This window comes from Dipodomys merriami, unplaced genomic scaffold (assembly GCF_024711535.1).
Source record: "Dipodomys merriami isolate MVZ:Mamm:240054 unplaced genomic scaffold, mDipMer1.0.p SCAF_14, whole genome shotgun sequence".
NCBI lineage: Eukaryota > Metazoa > Chordata > Mammalia > Rodentia > Heteromyidae > Dipodomys > Dipodomys merriami.
Window position 1 is genome coordinate 2,853,347 of NW_027202715.1, and position 17,344 is coordinate 2,870,690.

At 42.8% G+C, this 17,344-nt stretch overlaps 2 protein-coding genes across 2 annotated transcripts in view; both read right to left on the bottom strand.

Moving 5' to 3' along the window:
• Positions 1-1,379: 1,379 nt before the first annotated feature.
• Mrps16 (mitochondrial ribosomal protein S16) lies at positions 1,380-3,410 on the bottom strand. The gene is made up of 3 exons (XM_070020555.1): positions 3,260-3,410; positions 2,729-2,989; positions 1,380-2,093 (listed from the first exon to the last, which is right to left on the bottom strand). The coding sequence occupies exons 1-3, from the start codon at positions 3,270-3,272 to the stop codon at positions 1,960-1,962; spliced, it is 408 nt and encodes a 135-aa protein (XP_069876656.1). The 5' UTR covers positions 3,273-3,410; the 3' UTR covers positions 1,380-1,959.
• A 1,575-nt stretch (positions 3,411-4,985) lies between these two features.
• Positions 4,986-17,344, bottom strand: part of Cfap70 (cilia and flagella associated protein 70) — a 74,146-nt gene continuing 61,787 nt past the window's right edge. The window contains exons 25-28 of the mRNA XM_070020556.1: positions 13,663-13,752; positions 11,206-11,307; positions 7,611-7,658; positions 4,986-5,264 (exon numbers count right to left, since the gene is read on the bottom strand). Coding sequence (XP_069876657.1) covers positions 5,184-5,264; positions 7,611-7,658; positions 11,206-11,307; positions 13,663-13,752 — 321 coding nt within the window. The 3' untranslated portion in view covers positions 4,986-5,183. The remainder of the gene's footprint in view (positions 5,265-7,610; positions 7,659-11,205; positions 11,308-13,662; positions 13,753-17,344) is intronic.

Here is a 17,344-nt window from a genome sequence, read left to right on the forward strand (position 1 = left end):
AACTCTGAATACAGGACCTGTCCCTGAGGTTTTGTGCTTAAGACTAAAGCTCTACCACTTAAACCACACCCCCACTTTCCACTTTTTGGTAATTGGAGATCAGTCTCTCAAACTTGCCTGCCCAGACTAGCTTTGAACCGCAATCCTCAAATCTCAGCATCCTGAGTTGCTACGATTACACATAAGAGCTACCTTTTGGGGCTGGGAGGATGGCTCGGTGGTAGAGCACTTGCCTTGCATGCCTGGGGCCCTGGGTTCGATTCCTCAGCACTACATAAGCAAAAAGGGGGAGGGGGAGCCGGAAGTGGTGCTGTGGCTCAAGTGGTAGAGTGCTAGCCCTGAGACGAAGAGCTGAGGGACAGTACCCAGGCCCAGAGTTCAGGCCCCACAACCGGACCTCCCCCCCCCAAAAAAAAAGAGCTACCTTTTAGTGCTTTGTGAAGTTAATAACTGGGTTTGAGTGTATTGGACTGTGAGATGCAGCAGGATGGGCTGGAGCAATTATCTATCACAAGAGAAACTTGGGCCTGGAGATCCAAAGCCAAGACTTAAAACTAGAGAAAAATTTGTAAACCAAGATAAACCCATGAAATATGTGCATAAAGATATTATAAAAAAGGATAAACCAGAAGACAAAGTAAACACCTATGTTGGCTCAGGAGCTCAAAATAACCCAATTTCAGATCAGTTATACTCACTGCTCAGAACTTTCCAAGTCATTGTTATCTGCTAGAAAGTTTCTGCAATGCCTGCAACCATGGCAGCATTTAGAATTGTAGGTATTTCTCTTTCTGGGATGCCAGATCAAACTCAGCTAAAGTGAGCTCCTCTATATCAGTCCTGGTTGCAAAGGCTTCAAAACAAGTGAATGAAAAACAACAGCCCTTTGAAGAGCCTCAATAACCTTAGACTTTGAGATGGATAGTAACTGCAAGCAGGACAGACTTGGAATACTGGTAAGGCGTTAGAACTCCTTCTATAAGTTTTCTATAGCTTAGTTTTACAACAGAATTAGAAATATCTAGAGTATGCACAAAGCCATTTAATTCAAGTTTACGGGTGTAGAATACTAGTTTGGTGATACTTTGTTTTTGCACAACTAGTCATTTATAGTACACCAAACTCATGATATCCAAACATAATTTTATCACTTATTTTCTAAGTGGACTTAAAAAGCCCATCTTTGTTCCTTTTTCCTACATATAGGCAATATATATATTGGAAAGGACTTTCCAGATGGGCAAACTGGAGTCTGAATCCTGTATTGCTGGGCAAGTTACCACCTGAGTTCCATCTCCCTCATCTGTAAATTAAAGATAATCCTTCCTCCTTTTATAATTCATAATCCTCACGAGTAATTTTGCTTGTAGAACCCAAGATGTATGTAGGAGCTTTAGCTTCACTCCACTTTATTATTTTTACTTCTTTATTAAATGTATATTAATTGTACAAAGATGATTTGTTGTACTGTTTCCATACATAAATCTTCATTCTTAAAAACTAGGCTATTATAGCCCCCAAAACAATTTTCATTATCTTTGTAAAGGCATAATTATGTGCCAAGGAAACAATATAAACCTCCCATTACAAAAAGAGGCAGGGGTATCTGTGTTGGTTCTGGTGGGATGACCATGAGTGACTAAAGAAATATTTAAGGAGGCCAAGAACACTGGCTGGGAGCTCTGAAGTGAAAAAGACTTGGAAGGCAACAACTTGTAAGGTTGCCTGTGGACCCAAAAGTCCACAAATACATTTTTTTCCGAGATAAAAGCAGAAAAACCTTAGTATCCACATAGAACTCTTATGTCAAACAAGAACAAATCTCTGCCTAGCCCTTGTTCAAATTAGGCCAGGAGAGGATGAGTGGGTTTTACTGACCTCTAAACCTAATAAAACCAAGAGCTCTATACACAAGTACTTTAGAAGTCTTTGACCTTGTAATCACTATGTTCACTGAAGTCAGCTTATTTCTGTTTCTGGAGCCTCAGCTTCTGTTTTCTGAGAAGCTAAGAGGACTTCACCCGCTCGTTTCCTTCGCAGTCTCTCAGCATTTGTAATCATCATAGGATGCAGAGGGAAAAAACCAGAAAGACCTGGAAGCAACAGGATATTCATTTATTTTAATACAGTATATGTCAGTGTTTTCCTGGGCACTCTGCTTATCAGGTCTGACTCCTGATCCAGAGCATAGGTCTAAAACATGCCCCTCCTCCCCCATTTGCTACAAGAAGCCAGAAGAGGGCTACTTCCTAAAGCTGTTGTCTTCCTAAAGCTGTTACTTGGGGGGGAAATAGGCATCCAAGACACAACATTCTCATTTTTAGCATAAAATCCCAGTCATCCAGTCCTATGAAGGAGTCCACAAAGGGATTCTCCAGATTGGTATGGTGGTAAGCTCCCACTCCAATCCTAGGCAGCCTAGAGGGAATGAGAATCATTGCACATGCTCATCGAGGAGCTGACTTCAGTATAAAAATCTCTCTTTCTTTTTTTTTTTTTTTGGTCCAGTTGTGGGGCCTGAACTCTGGGCCTGGGCACTGTCCCTCAGCTCTTCAGCTCAAGGCTAGTGCTCTAGCACTTGAGCCACAGCACCACTTCCGGCCTTTTCTGTGTATGTGGTGCTGAGGAATCGAATCCAGGGCTTCAGGCATGCAAGGCAAGCGCTCTACCACTGAGCCACCTTCCCAGCCCTAATAAATTTCTTAAGGTAAAAACAGAGATGAGTTACCGAGAAGTTTCTCCATAGGTTTAGAGACGTGAGCCCCACAGCCGATCCAATGCCGAATCCTGTCCAGATTGAGAGCAACGAGCTTTTCTCCATGGCTATTGGGCAGCGGGTCATAGGAGCCCAACTGCTCCACGAAACGCCCGTCCCGGGGACATTTGTTGTGAGCAGCAACAATGCGGTAAAAGGGCCGGTTGGTGCAGCCGCCGAGAGCAAGGCGGATGGTTAGGTGGCCCCCGCGGTAGTTCTTGCAGAGAAGAGTGGCTAGAGAGAAGTAATTCATGGGGACACGAAAACGTAAGGCACAGAATGGGCAAACTAGGATTCTTTCCTTCCCCCACCGAGCTGTCGTTCTGTGCAATCTCCTCTAGTTCGCCCGGCCTGGGCGTCGCCTTGGCTGGGCCCCGAGCCCGCCCGCTCAGGCCGGCCTTGAACCTGAGGAGAGGGCCGACAGCGAGGCCTGGGACCGACCAAGTTCGGGGAGACCCTCTTAGTCCCCGGACGCCCTAACCCTTCTCCCACCCCGGGACTCACTGAGGCGGACCATGGTGTGGCGAGGAGGGGCGGGCGGGCAGCCGATGTGCCCGGCGCCACACTGCTCCCCAAAGTCTGCTCCACCACCTCGCAAGAACCCAGGTTCCGGAAGCGACGGCCTTCTCACCCCGCCTCTTTCGCTCTTCGCTCCTATATTTCCCACAATGCTACTCGATGCCGCGCATGTAAATTGCTGCGCAAGCGCAGTTTGCACTGGCGGCCAAGTGGGTGGGGCTCCCTGTGCGGTTTGGGTTGCCTGAGCCCGTGGTGCCCTGCGACCCCGCCGTCCTGCACGCATTCCAGGAGGGGGCGCTCCCGGGCACCACTCGTTGGGGACGCAGGCTCAGTGCTGGGTCTGCGGAAGCTCTGGTCCTGGGGACTTGGATGAGAAACCGAGGCGGTCACTGCCCCTTACAGGAGGGCTGGAAAGGCGAAGCCGGTTCTGGAGAAGCCGTTAATTCCCTTTTTAGTTTTGGCTGCGCTGGGATCCAAGAGCGCAGGATGGGAGCGCGATTTGTCACACTAGGACTCTAGAACACTGCTGCAAGTAGCTCCGAGTTTTGCTTCTCTTGTAGGGTAATGGTGTCTTCGCGGAGCTCTTGTGGTCTAGATCCATGAAGACCCTTGTTGGTTAAGAGGAAGCACCACTACCCTCAGCACAGACCTCTCTGTTCAGCTTTTCTGTTCACCTCTGGTTCCAAAAGGCCTGGCCAGTCATCTAGGCCCACCTTTTAAGAATGCCTACTTTAGCCCGCGCGGGTGCGTCACTCATGCGATCCTAGCCACTCAGGAGGCTGACATCTGAGGATGGCAGAAAAGTCCCCGTGAGACTCTTCTCTCCAATAAATTACTCAAAAAAGTTGGAAATGGCGCTGTGGTTCAAGTGGCAGAACACTAGCCTTGAGCACACAGAGACTGGGGCAGTGCCCAGGCCCTGAGTTCAAGCCCCAAGTCAGGCAAAAAAAAAAAAAAAAAAGAATGCCTACTTAGTATACAGTATACAGACGAATCTGGTAGGACTTAGCAGCTGACTTCATCTGGGAATCACCTAACATACGTATTCACATCAGAAACCCAAATAGCAACAACATTATAGCTTTTTTGTATTTATATATTGTAGGGAACTCTGAAGTTGAGCTGTAAAACCTAGGAAAGGTTTGAGAGGTCAGAACGCTGCCTCAACAGCACTCAGAACCCTGAGAGCTGGCCATGGAAGAGTTAAAACAGACAGCTCCAGAGAGGGTTAGAAATTGGATTAAACCACCCCCCCATCCCTCCCCATTCCTTGGGCTGGCAGCTGCCAGGGATCTTGACAACCTTGGGCTAAATATTTGGACACTGTGTCTGGACTTTCCCTAGGCTGCAGTCTCTTGTCTCAGAAGTATAAGGGAATCTATGTCTCTCACAAACTGTTTTAGCTCTGGTGGAACATTAATATAAATGCTTTATGTTTTGCCTATATCCATATGATTACCTTCCCTGTGTAAACTCAAATAAATATGATTGTTTGTGGGGACTCAGGGTCCAAGTGCCAGAGAGCCTTGGGACCCCTAGATACCGCTGATGTTTATCTATTATCTCTGCCTTTTCTAATTTTCTTCGGCCCAGTACCCTGTAGTGACAATATATACCTATATAAATAATTGCATGTTAGTTGTTACATAAGTATAGAAGTGTGTATAATGTATGTATGTAGTGTATACCTTAATTCCAGACCACACTGATGAATTCTGAATCTCCTGTTTACTTTTTATTGTAATCCAGTTTAGTGTTTAATAAAACCTCCAATAACAGCCACTGGAGATGAATATGGTTTGTTTGTTGTGAACATTCTGTGCCTTCCAGCTTCAGGCTTTATATAGTGAAATTTTCTGGGAAGAAAAGGAGTTGAGTCCCAGACAAAAAGTCATCACTTGTAAGGACGTCAGAAAGATGGATTTCCAAAGCCAACCATTTCCTGTACACTGTGGATTTCTGCAAGCAGAACCTCATCTTTCAGGTTCAGCTAAATCAACAAAGGAGGAAAGAACAAGTCAATGCCATTTTTGATACACATATATAGGTTTGTGGAGGGGGGGTAGTATGTGTGTGGGTGTATACATGTGCACACTAGTCCTGGGGTTTGAACTTTAGGCTTGAGTGCTGTCCCTGACCCCATCCCCCACCCCTCTAAAAAAAGGGGGAGGGGGGAGTCAAGGAGCTTGATCTCAGGGCCTAGGTACTGTCCTCCTGAGCTTTTTTGTTCAAGACTACCATACTACCACTTTGAACCACAGCTCCACCTCTGGTTTTCTGGTGGTTAATTGGAGAGAAGAGTCTCAGACTTTCCTGCCCCGGCTGGCTTTGAACCTCAATTCTCAGATCTCAACCTCCTGAGAAGCTAGGATTACAGGTGTGAGCCACCAGCACCCAATTGCTCAAGGCTACTGGGCTACTACTTGAGCCACAGCTCCATTTCTGTCTTTTTTTTTTTTTTTTTTTTTTGCTGGTTAATTGAAGATACAAGTCTCATGGACTCTCCTGCCTTGTCTGGCTTCAAACTGTAATCCTCAGCTCTCAGCTTCCTGAGTCATTAGGATTACAGGTGTGAGCCACCTTCACCATTGTTAAAGACCCCTCATTTATGGGCCACAGCTCAAGAACAAATTTGGGGTAGGATGGACTTTTCTTGTATTTTCTATTAGAACATTATGATGGCTATGTGCATATTTTTACTTTGAAAATGTAACAAGTACTATGAACTTGCATTATTTTGGCATGTTTATTTGAAGCTTATTTTACAAGTGTTCACACTATCACTTCTAAATAAATTTTAAAAATTGAGCAGCATCTCTCTGCAAATGAGTACATCCATTTGGTGATTAAAAGAAAGAAATCAGATATGAGAGCCTGTGGCTCACACCTATAATCCTAACTACTCTGGAGGCTGAGATATGAGGATCATGGTTCAACGCCAGCCCTGGCAGGAAAGTTTGTGAGGCTCTTATCTCCAATTAACCACCAGAAAACTGCAGGTGGAGCTATGGCTCAAAGTGGTAGAGTGGTAGCCTTGAGCATTAAAAAAACTCAGGGACAATACCCAGGCCTTGAGTTCAAGCCCCATGGAAAAAAAGGAAAGAAAGAGAAAGAAAGAAAAAAAGGGAAGAAAGAAAGACAAAGGAATGAAAGAAAAGAGAAAGAAGGAAGGAAGGAGAGAAAAGAGGAAGGAAGGAAGGAAGAAAAAGAGAGAGAGAGAAAGAGGGGGGAGGAATGGATATATCAGACACAAGAATCATGGGGGACTAATCCTAGCTATTCAGGAGGCTGAGATCTGAGGATCAAGGTTTAAAACCAGCCTGGGAAGGAAAGTCCAAGAGACTCTTATCTCTAATAAACTACTCCAAAAAAAAAAAAAAAAGCTGGAAGTGGCTTTGTGGCTCAAGTGGTAGAGCCCTAGCCTTAAGCAAAAAGAAACTCAGGGACAGTGCCTAAGCCCAGAGTTCAGAACCCAGATGAGGGGATAAAAATGCTTGATACAATTGATAGAGAAAAAGTGGTTGGGTCTCTGATGCTAGCACTAGCTAGAGTACCAACCCTCAACTTTTCATTAGATTAGGGGGGAAAAGCAATTTTATTAAACTTCTGTGTTTCAAGTCAAATTAGTTGCAATTCATAACTGACTAGATCAGGAGTAGTTCATGAGTCAAATCTAACCCACTACCTATTTGTTGTAAATAAAATTTTAATGGAACATTTCCATTCATTTAAGTATCATCTATGTCTGAAGCTACTTTTACACTTATAAGATTAGTAGTTGGAACAGAGACTGTTTGGCCCAGGAACCCTAAAATATTTCCTATTTTGTCCTTTATACAAAAAGTCTGTTGAGGGCTGGGAAGGTGGCTCAGTGGTAGAGTGCTTGCCTTGCATGCCTGAGGCCCTGGGTTCAATTCCTCAGCACCACATAAGCAGAAAAAAAAAGCCAGAAGTGGCACTGTGGCTCAAGTGGTAGAGTGCTAGCCTTGAGCTGAAGAGCTGAGGGACAGCGCCCAGGCCCAGAGTTCAGGCCTTATGACTGGACCAAAAAAAAAAAAGTCTGTTGACTCCCTGGACTAGACTCCATTTTGCACATGAGGGATATGAAGCCCAGCATTTATACAATAAGTGAATGGCAATTCCAGAACCACTGTTCATTCAGGTCAATTTACTACCTGGTTGGCTGTGTTCTCTCTAAGGATAAAGAAATGTCACTCATGGCAATATCAATGTTATTATACACTCAGTAGCCATATGAAATTCTCAAAAGCTCCAAATTAAGCCAACACTTTTCCCAGTATGGTGCAGGCATGTGACAAAAGCCTCTGTCTCATACCTTTAACGTGTACTTGTAGGCCTGCTCAGCTTCCAGTTGCCGTCCATTCTGAAAAAGAAGTACAACAGCTGGTGGTGATGACACATAAACATTATAACACCACTGGAAGTACATTGCCTCAAGTGTTTTTACCTAGTACAGCGGGTAATGCTTTCATAGTTAAGATCCTCTGAATTCAAAGTAGAAGCAGGAAAATAAAAGAGGAAAAACCCAGGCCTGGGAATGTGGCTTAATGGTAGAGTGCTTGCCTAGCATGCATGAAGCCCTGGCTTCCATTACTCAGTACCACAGAACCAAAAAAATCCGCAAGTGGTGCAGTGGCTCAAATGGTAAGAGTGCTAGCCTTGAGCAAAAAAAGAGCTCAGAGAGACAGTGCCCAGGCCCTGAGTTCAATCTCCAGGACTGGCAAAAAAAAAAAAAAAAAAGGAAAAGACAATGTGTATGTGTATATATATATATGTGTGTGTGTATATGTGTGTGTGTGTTTATTTATTTATTTATATTTCTATTTTAATCCCTCCTTCACAGGGCACCAGTGGCTCATATCTATAATCCTAGCTATTCAGGAGGCTAAGATCTGAGAAATCAAGGTTCAAAGCCAGCCCAGGCAGCCAAATCTGGGACACCTAGAATTATCTAGAGGAAAAAACCAAGAGTGGTGGCATGGCTTAAGTGGTAGGGAACCAGCTATGAGCAAAGGCCTAGAGTTCAAGCCCCCAATATTCATTCACTGTCTGTCTGTCTGTCTGTCTTTCTCTCTCATACACACACACACACACACACACACACACACACACACACAAATAATCCATTTTAGAAAACTTCAGAACAATTTGGCCTCTCTTTTAAAAATAAATAAGTAAATAAATAAATAAAAGCACCATGAATCATTTCTTCCTCTTGGACTGAAGCAATTTAATCAATAATAGTAAATATGGTACTTAATTGATTCATATTGTTTTCATGATGTTGCCTTCAGTGTGATATATAGGCTCACTTTTAATCCTTAAGACATAGGAAATAATTATTTTATATCATTCCAGGATAAAAGAGAAACCTAAACACAGGATAAATGGCTTGCTAGGGTTATTAAAGTACAAAGAGGAAGATCCAGTTTCAAAACAATGAAGTCTGGCTCCAGAGTCCAAGTTTTTACCTAGCACATTTTATCCTACCTATATGTGTTAGAAAGAGAAAATAACAGGATGCTTCCACCATGAAGATCTGGATATAAGATGAGGCCACTAAGTACTCTTGCTGATATTATTCCTCACATGAAACACTCCTCAAAGCCAGACACTTGTGGCTCACTCCTGTAATCTTACCTATTCAGGAGGCTGAGATCTGAGGATCAAGGTTCAAAGCCAGCCTGGGCAAGAAAGTCGGTAAGACTCTTATCTCCAATTAATCACCAGAAAAACCCCAAAAGTGGTGCGATGGCTCAAAATGGTAGAGCACTATTCTTAAGCAAAAGAGCTCAGGGACAATGGTCAGGCCCCAAATTCAAGCCCCATGACCAACAAAAATAAATAATAAATACACAAGGAGTTAAAGGAGATGGCATAAATTCACTATTATACTCCAAAGTTTATACATTAGCATATACACAGCTAATTGGGAAAGCTTAAAGTACATAAATATAAAAATACAGAATACCTGTACTGTAAGAATGAGTATCTAGTCCAATTTCCTGATCAGTTCTAGTCCATATGAAATTTGCTATATCATAAAACTTGCATACTCCAAACTCTTACTTCCTACAATATTCACATTTAGAAATATCCCTCCCTGGAGATCACTGAATTGCTAGGGATATTTTCCGTCATACCTTCTCTTCCAGCTTTATTGCCTTTGATTCCTTTCTGCCATATAGGTAGAGGCACAAATAATGTGAGCATCCAGAATAGGTAAATTAATATTGAAAAATAGGAGATGATTGTTTTTTGTTTTGTTGCATTTTGGTTTTTTGCTTTCATGAATATTCTTGCAGTGAACATTCTTGGACATAAGTTCATGTTTTCACCCTTAGGAACATATCTAGACTGGCATTTTGCTGAATGGTACACTGCTCTTGATTACCAACAGGAATTCCTCACCAATATTAGTAAATTATACTTAAACTTTTTATTTAAAACATTAACTTAATGTGTATTTTAAGGGGTTTCATTGTGATATTTTCCTTCTAGATGAAGGAAATATTAGTAAATATTAGTAAATCATATTAGTAAATCATACTTAATTAGTAAATCATACTTAAACTTTTTATTTAAAACATTAACTTAATGTGTATTTTAAGGGGTTTCATTGTGATATTTTCCTTCTAGATGAAGGAGTTCAATAAGAATAAATGATTCAGAGACTCACAGAGCATTCTTTTTGCTAATTCTTCACTGAGTTTTCATTCTGACACAATATTACTCCCATTTTTAGAGCATCATTTCTAGCAAAAACACATCTGAATATATTGCTTCTCAGCACATTCCAAGTGAGAATACCCAGGATTAAGTCTTTCTTTTGGTTTCAAATGGCCAGATCTAGAGCTCATAAAATTTCATTTATACTGTGTATGTTATTATGCATTATTGATATGCATTACTAGATGTCTCATTTAGTTGGTCTTTCATCTGTGTCCCCTAAAAAGATTATGTAAGGGTTATAAGAGTTCTCACTGATAAGTGGATGCTAAATCCAAAATGTTAGGTGATACGACAAAATTAACAGGATTTAAGAAACAAAGAACTCCCACTCATCTGGTCGAACCACTACTAAATATCCCCATGCTGCTGATCACATGTATAGTATATATGTGTACACCGTTATATGTTATAGACTGTGATAGACAATTTGCTCCAGGAAAGTTAGAATGAACTTGTGACTTTAAATGAGCATCATATTCCACAATACTGTGAAATTTGGGAAATTATGTACTCACTTAATCACAATTTAAAAAAAAAACAAAAAAAAAAGAACCTCGGGGAAGGTAGGGAGGGAAGGGATGGTAGGGGGAAAACAATGGAGGGAGTAACAATGCTCAATAGGAAGTGTACTCATTAGCTCAGTCATGTAACTGTAACCCTCTGTGTAGTATCTTTACAATAAAAAATTAAGGGCTGGGAAGGTGGCTCAGTGGTAGAGCGCTTGCCTTGCATGCATGAGGCCCTGGGTTCGATTCCTCAGCACCACATAAGCAAAAAGAAAAAAGCCGGAAGTGGCACTGTGGCTCAAATGGTAGAGTGCTAGCCTTGAGCTGAAGAGCTCAGGGACAGCGCCCAGGCCCAGAGTTCAGGCCCACGACTGGACCCAAAAAAAAAAAAAAGAGTTCTCACAGCTGGACCTGGTGGTTCATGCTTGTAATCCTAGCTCCTCAGGAGGCTAAGATCTGAATGAGGATCACAGTTCAAAGTCATGCCAGGCAAGAAAGTCCATCAGACTCTTATCTCCAATAAACTACTCAGAAAAAAACTGGAAGTGGCACTGTGGCTCAAGTAGTAAAGCACCAGCTTGGAGCACAAAGAGGCTCAGGGACAGCATTCAGACCCTGAGTTCAAGCCCCAGGACCAGCAAAAAAAAAAAAAAAAAAAAAAAGAGTACTCACTTTTAGGCAGACCAGAGCCAGATATGCCCATACTTCAGCATTGTAGTTGTTTAATGCATTGGCTTCAGAAAGAGCATCCTCAGCCTCTGTGAGCTCCTCCAGCTTGAAAGAAAAAGGAGACATGAATTGTGCACAGTGGTTTTCACTTAAGCCAGCCTAGCTGAATCTACTATATCCAAGTAGCAGATGTTTATGGCCTATGCCAATCATCTTCAACTTTTTCTATTTCTAGCATCAGAACTTTATTTAAACAAAATCTTCTATGGTGGTACATTAAAAGCAGAACCACTCTGCTTAAAAAGCCAGGGAGGAGAATCTGGAACCCTGTTTCTTAGACCCTCCATCTAGGAATCTCTCTTCTTCCTTCACAGTGGCCCCATGAGGAAATTCGTAGGTGTCAGAGTTGGAAATCTACGTCAGATGTGCTGCCGTATTTGGTGGTTTGTCCAGATACAGTGGGCTGCCAGATATGTTTTTAGGGATTTTTTGATGTCTATCAAAATACTGTTCTCTAGGAAAACTTTCTTTCCCCTACCATCAATTATTAATAGCCAAATCCTGAGCTGTCAATGACATACTCATGGTCTCCAGGGTGCTCCCCTAACTCTGGGAACTTGGAGATCATCACTGTTCTCCTTTCTAAAAGGCCACCTAAGGAAAGACTAAGGTTCTCTCCTTCCCCAGTAAAGTGACTTCTTTGTTTTGTTTCAAAAGGGGAAAATGATGAGTTTCTAAGCTTAAAATAAGACACAAACTAGCCTTTTAGTCGGGCATATACTCTGTGTCACACTTTAAATTTCTCTAAGACTCTGATTCTTTATTCAGTCTGCCTACATGTGCTAAGATTTATGCCTTGCTATGGCTGGGCACCAGTGGCTCATACCCATAATTCTAGCTACTCAGGAGGATGAGATCTGAGGATTGAGGTTCCAAGCCAGACCTGGCAGGAATGTCCATGAGACCCTTAGCTCCAATTAACTACAAAAAGCCAAAAGTGGAGCTATGGCTTGAGTACAAAATCTCAGAGCAACAAGGTCCAGAGTTCGAAGTCCATGACCAGCATGCATGCGCATACACACACAAACACACACACAAAGATTTATGCATTGCTAGTATGTTAAGGTGCTAAAAATAAAAAGATAAATATAGCCAGGTGCTAGTGGTTTATACCTGTAATCCTAGCTACTCAGGAGGCTGAGATCTGAGGATCATAATTCAAACTAGCCTGCGCGGGAAAATCCCCATAGGATTCCTATCTCCAACTAACCACTCAAAAGGGAAGTGGCGCTGTGGCTGAAGTGGTAGAGCACTAACCTTGAGCACAAAGAGGCTCTGGGACAGCACCCAGGATCTGAAGAATAGGGAAAGATTACTTGGACATAAGAGCAGCAGCTCTGTTTTTTTTTTTTTTCTATCTCTGTTAAAACTACCATTTATAAAATTCAAATATTATCAACAATGAAAACGTATTATTACCTTTATGGTTTAAAAAAAGCCAGCAATGAGGAAGAGGAGATATCATCTTTTTCTTATAGAAAAGATCACAAAAGAGTTGATATAAAAAAAAATGGGGAGCTGGGAATGTGGCTTAGTGGTAGAGTGCTTCTTAGCATGCATGAAACCCTGGGTTCACTTCCTCAGTACCACATGAACAGAAAAAGCCAGAAATAGTGCTTGCGGCTCAAGTGGGGAGAGTGCTAGCCTTGAACAAGGAAAGCGTGTTGCCGGTACTCAGACCCTGAGTTCAAGCCCCAGGACTGGCAAAAACAAAGTGTGTGTGTATATGCCAGTCCTGGGAATTGAACTCAGGGCCGGAGCATTATCCCTGAGCTTTTGTGCTAAAAGCTAGCATTATACCACTTCCAGGTTTGGGTGGTTAATTGGAGATAAGAGTTTCATGGACTTTCCTGCCCAGGCTTGCTTTGAACCACAATCCTCAGATCTCAGCTTCCTGAGTAGAAGGATTATGGGTATGAACTACCAGAAAACCCAGCTACATGAAATATTTTTGATATTAGCTTCCTGGTTCAATTTTTGGTATGATGTTTTAAGAATATTTTATTTTTCTAGTTCAGATTGCTCTTCAGTTCATGAAGGATAAAAAGTAACTTTTCGGGCTGGGAAAGTGGCTCAGTGGTAGAGCGCTTGCCTTGCATGCCTGAGGCCCTGGGTTCAATTCCTCAGTACCACATAAGCAAAAAAAGAAAAAAGCTGGAAGTGGCGCTGTGGCTCAAGTGGTAGAGTGCTAGCCTTGAGCTGAAGAGCTGAGGGACAGCGCCCAGGCCCACAGTTCAGGCCCCACGACTGGACCCCAAAAAAAGAAAAAAAAAGTAACTTTTCATCCGTTAGAGCAGACTGATCTTTCACCTGCATCACAAACTCTGCATGTGCCTGGAAGATGAAGAGACCGAGTTCTTTGGTGTGCATAGACCCAGTATCAAGGCCTCATTATCTTACCCGGTAACAGGCAATTCCCACTCCTAGCCAGGTAAGGCATGAAGGTGATCTCTTACAGGCTTGCATGTAGGTTTTCTTGGCTTTTTCATACTGTCAAAAGAAAGTACTGTAAGAGGCAACTTAAAAGATGCTTTTGCAGAACATGTGAATGAACTGAAAGCTAAATACTTGACCCTTTCTCCAACCGGCATCTCTGCTCTTGGATCTGAGCTATACCCTGCTGCAGGCACTTTATAACTACCTAGAGCCCAGGAAGAACAGTATTCACCAATAACCATCTTGCAATGAAAGACATAAGCTGCTCCTCATCTTGAAGAAAATAACCAAAAGCTACATACTACCTGCTAAGCTTCCAGGACCAAAGACTAAGCTAATGGCCTACCAGGTCATACCAGTGATTTGGAACTGTTTGAACAATATGTACCTTTTTCACGCTTGACCCCATCTTAATTTAATCAATGTCTGTACCCATGAAGATGGCCCAAAGATGTACTCAGTGCTGTCTTCCCATAGCTGCTATGGAATCTTTCTTCTTCTTGGTTGTTGGTCATAGGGCTTGAACTTTGGGCCTGGGTGCTGTCCCTAAGCTCTTCAGCTCAGGACGAGCACTTTACCAATTGAACCACAGCACCACTTCTGGTTTTCTGGTAGTTAATTGGAGATAAGAATCTCATGGAGTTTCCTTACCCAGCTGGCTTTGAACCATGATCCTCAGATCTCAGCCTCTTGAGCAGCTAGGATTACAAGCATAAGTCACCAGCACCTGGCTTTATTCTTCTTTCTTTGTCCTCCACGTCTCTTTACATTTGGTATTTGAAGGCAAATACCAAATACCAAAAGTTCCACCTAATAGGGAACTTTTAGACTTTGGGTCTGGGGTCTAAAACCCATTACCATTAAGAAACTGTTCTGGAAACTTCAAGCACTGTATTAGAAGGATAATCATGAGGCTTCTGGATAGTTTTTGTACCAGGGCAATTTAAGTTGAGTAACTCTTGCACTGATTTTCATGTCTAGTTTAAGGGAGGTATTAAAAGACTAGCGAGAGGAGATAAGCTGGTCAAATAAAAGGTCAGACTTTTACCTGGAAGCAGTTCCTAAAGATTTATAGTCTGGAGAGTTGAGGTAAGGAGTTATATAGAAAGGCTTCAGCAACCACAGTTGCTGAACCACAGAGTTCAAGCCCTATGACCAACAACAGAAAAAGAAGAGGAGGAGGAGGAGGAGGAGAAGAAGAAGAAAGAAGAAAGATTCCATAGCAGCTGTGGGAAGACAGCACTGAGTACATCTTTAGCCATCTTCAGGGGTACAGACATTGGTTAAGTTAAGATGGGGTCCAGCACGAAAAATGTACACATTGTTAAAATAGTTCCAAATCGCTGGTATGACCTGGTGGACCATTAGCTTAGTCGTTGGCCCTGGAAACTTATCAGGTAGTGTGTAGCATTTGGGTTTTTTCTTCAAGATGAGATAGACATTACCATTTTTCACTGAAAAGTGACACCATGTAGTGACACACTGAATCCTGGACTAGGGGAGGACTTGACATAGCCTCATCATTCTGTGAGGCTATTCCTTCATTACTAAAAGAAAATCTTAGGGCTGGGAAGGTGGCTCAGTGGTAGAGCGCTTGCCTTGCATGCGTGAGGCCCTGGGCTCGATTCCTCAGCACCACATAAGCAGAAAACAGCCAGAAGTGTCACTGTGGCTCAAGTGGTAGGGTGCTAGCCTTGAGCTGAAGAGCTGAGGGACAGCGCCCTGGCCCAGAGTTCAGGCCCCACAACCGACCAAAAAGAAAAAAGAAAATCTTAGAGGATCTACATTTATTCTGATTAAAATACACGTGCAGGAAGTGGCGCTGTGGCTCAAGTGGTAGAGCACTAGCCTTGAGCTGAAGAGCTGAGGGGCAGTGCACAGGCCCAGATTTCAAACCCATCTGACCCAAAAAAATACATGTACATGAAAAATACCATGGTAAACCCTTGGTACAATGAGTATACCCTAAAAATATGAATAATAGAGGGGTAAAACAAGCTCTGTTGGTGGGCAGCATTCAGTGAGGGAGGGAAAACTGAATGGAGAGGATGAATGAGGGTAAATATATTCAAAGTACTTTATATGCACAGATGAAAATTGTTGAAACTGTCTTAAGAAAGGGGGCAGAGAGGGGGGAGGGGGGAGGCTGGGAAGGGATGTGAAGGATAAACAAAGGAGGAGGCTGCAATGCTTGGTAAGAAATGTACGCATTATCCTGCCCATGTAATTGTAACCCCTCTGTACAGTATGTTCACAAATAAAATAAAATAAATTTTTAAAAAAAGGGGGCAGAGAGGGCTGGGAAGGTGGCTCAGTGGTAGAGTGCTTGCCTTGCATGCATGAGGCCCTGGGTTCGATTCCTCAGCACTACATAAGCAGAAAAAGCTGGAAGTAGCACTGTTGTTCAAAGTGGTAGAGCGCTATCCTTGAGCTGAAGGACAGTGCCCAGGCCCAGAGTTCAGGCCCCACCACCGACAAAAAGAGAAAGAAAGAAAGAAGAAAGAAAGAAAGAAAGAAAGAAAGAAAGAAAGAAAGAAAGAAAGAAAGAAAGAAAGAAAGAAAGAAAGAAAGAAAGAAAGAAAGAAAGAAAGAAGAAAAGAAAGGGGGCAGAGATAAGAGAGATTGATAAAGGGGGTGAGGTTGATGGAAAGTATGCATAGAAAAGTCACAATGAAATGCCCTTGTGCAACTGTTTGCTAATAAAAAAAATCTCTCCAAAAAAGCTTTAGAGAGCTGGGCTAGGGTGGCTCACGCCTGTAATCCTAGCTACTCAGGAGGCTGAGATCTGAGGATCGCGATTCAAAGCCAGCCCGGGCAAGAAAGTCCGTGAAACTCTTATCTCCAATAAACCACCAGAAAACCGGAAGTGGTGCTGTTGCTCAAGTGGTAGAGCACTAGCCTTGAGCTGAAGAGCTGAGGGACAGCGTTCAGGCCCAGAGTTCAAGCCCCACGACTGACCAAAAAAAAAAAAAAAGCCTTAGAGGCTCTACAAACCACATTTTAAAAACCTGAGGGAACAAACAAGTGTTATGCTTGTAGTTGGCTGTGTAGGGACTATACCAGGAGGATCATTTGAACCCAGGAGTTTCAGGACATATCCTAGTTGTTATATGGTATGAGAGATTCATTCTCAGTCATTCATTCATATTCTCTCTTTTCTCTCTCTCCTCTCCCTCCCCCCTCTTTTATTGAGGATTGATATGGTGTCACTACCTTTGCTTCAAACTGATTCTGCTCTCTACCTCCCAAGTAGCTGGGATTATATATGGTACTCACCATGTCTGGCTTTTTTTTTTTTCCTGTTTGTGTAGCTTAAACTCAGGGCCTGGTCATTGTCCCTGAGCTCTTCTTGCTCAAAGCTAGCATTCTACTTTGAGCCACAGCTCCACTTCTGGTTTTCTGGTGGTTAATTGGAGATAAGTGTCTCATGGACTTTCCTGCCCTGCTAGCTTTGAAACAAGATCCTTCCTTAGATCTCAGCCTCCTGAGTAGCTAGGATTACAAGCATGAGCCACCAGCGGCTGGATGGTTTGTTTGTTTTAAGGAAGACTCTCCTATGTTGTCCAGGTTTATCTCAAATTTCTGGGATCATGTAGTCCTCCTACCTAAGCCTGTGGCATGCTGGGAGAACATGTGTGCTGCCACA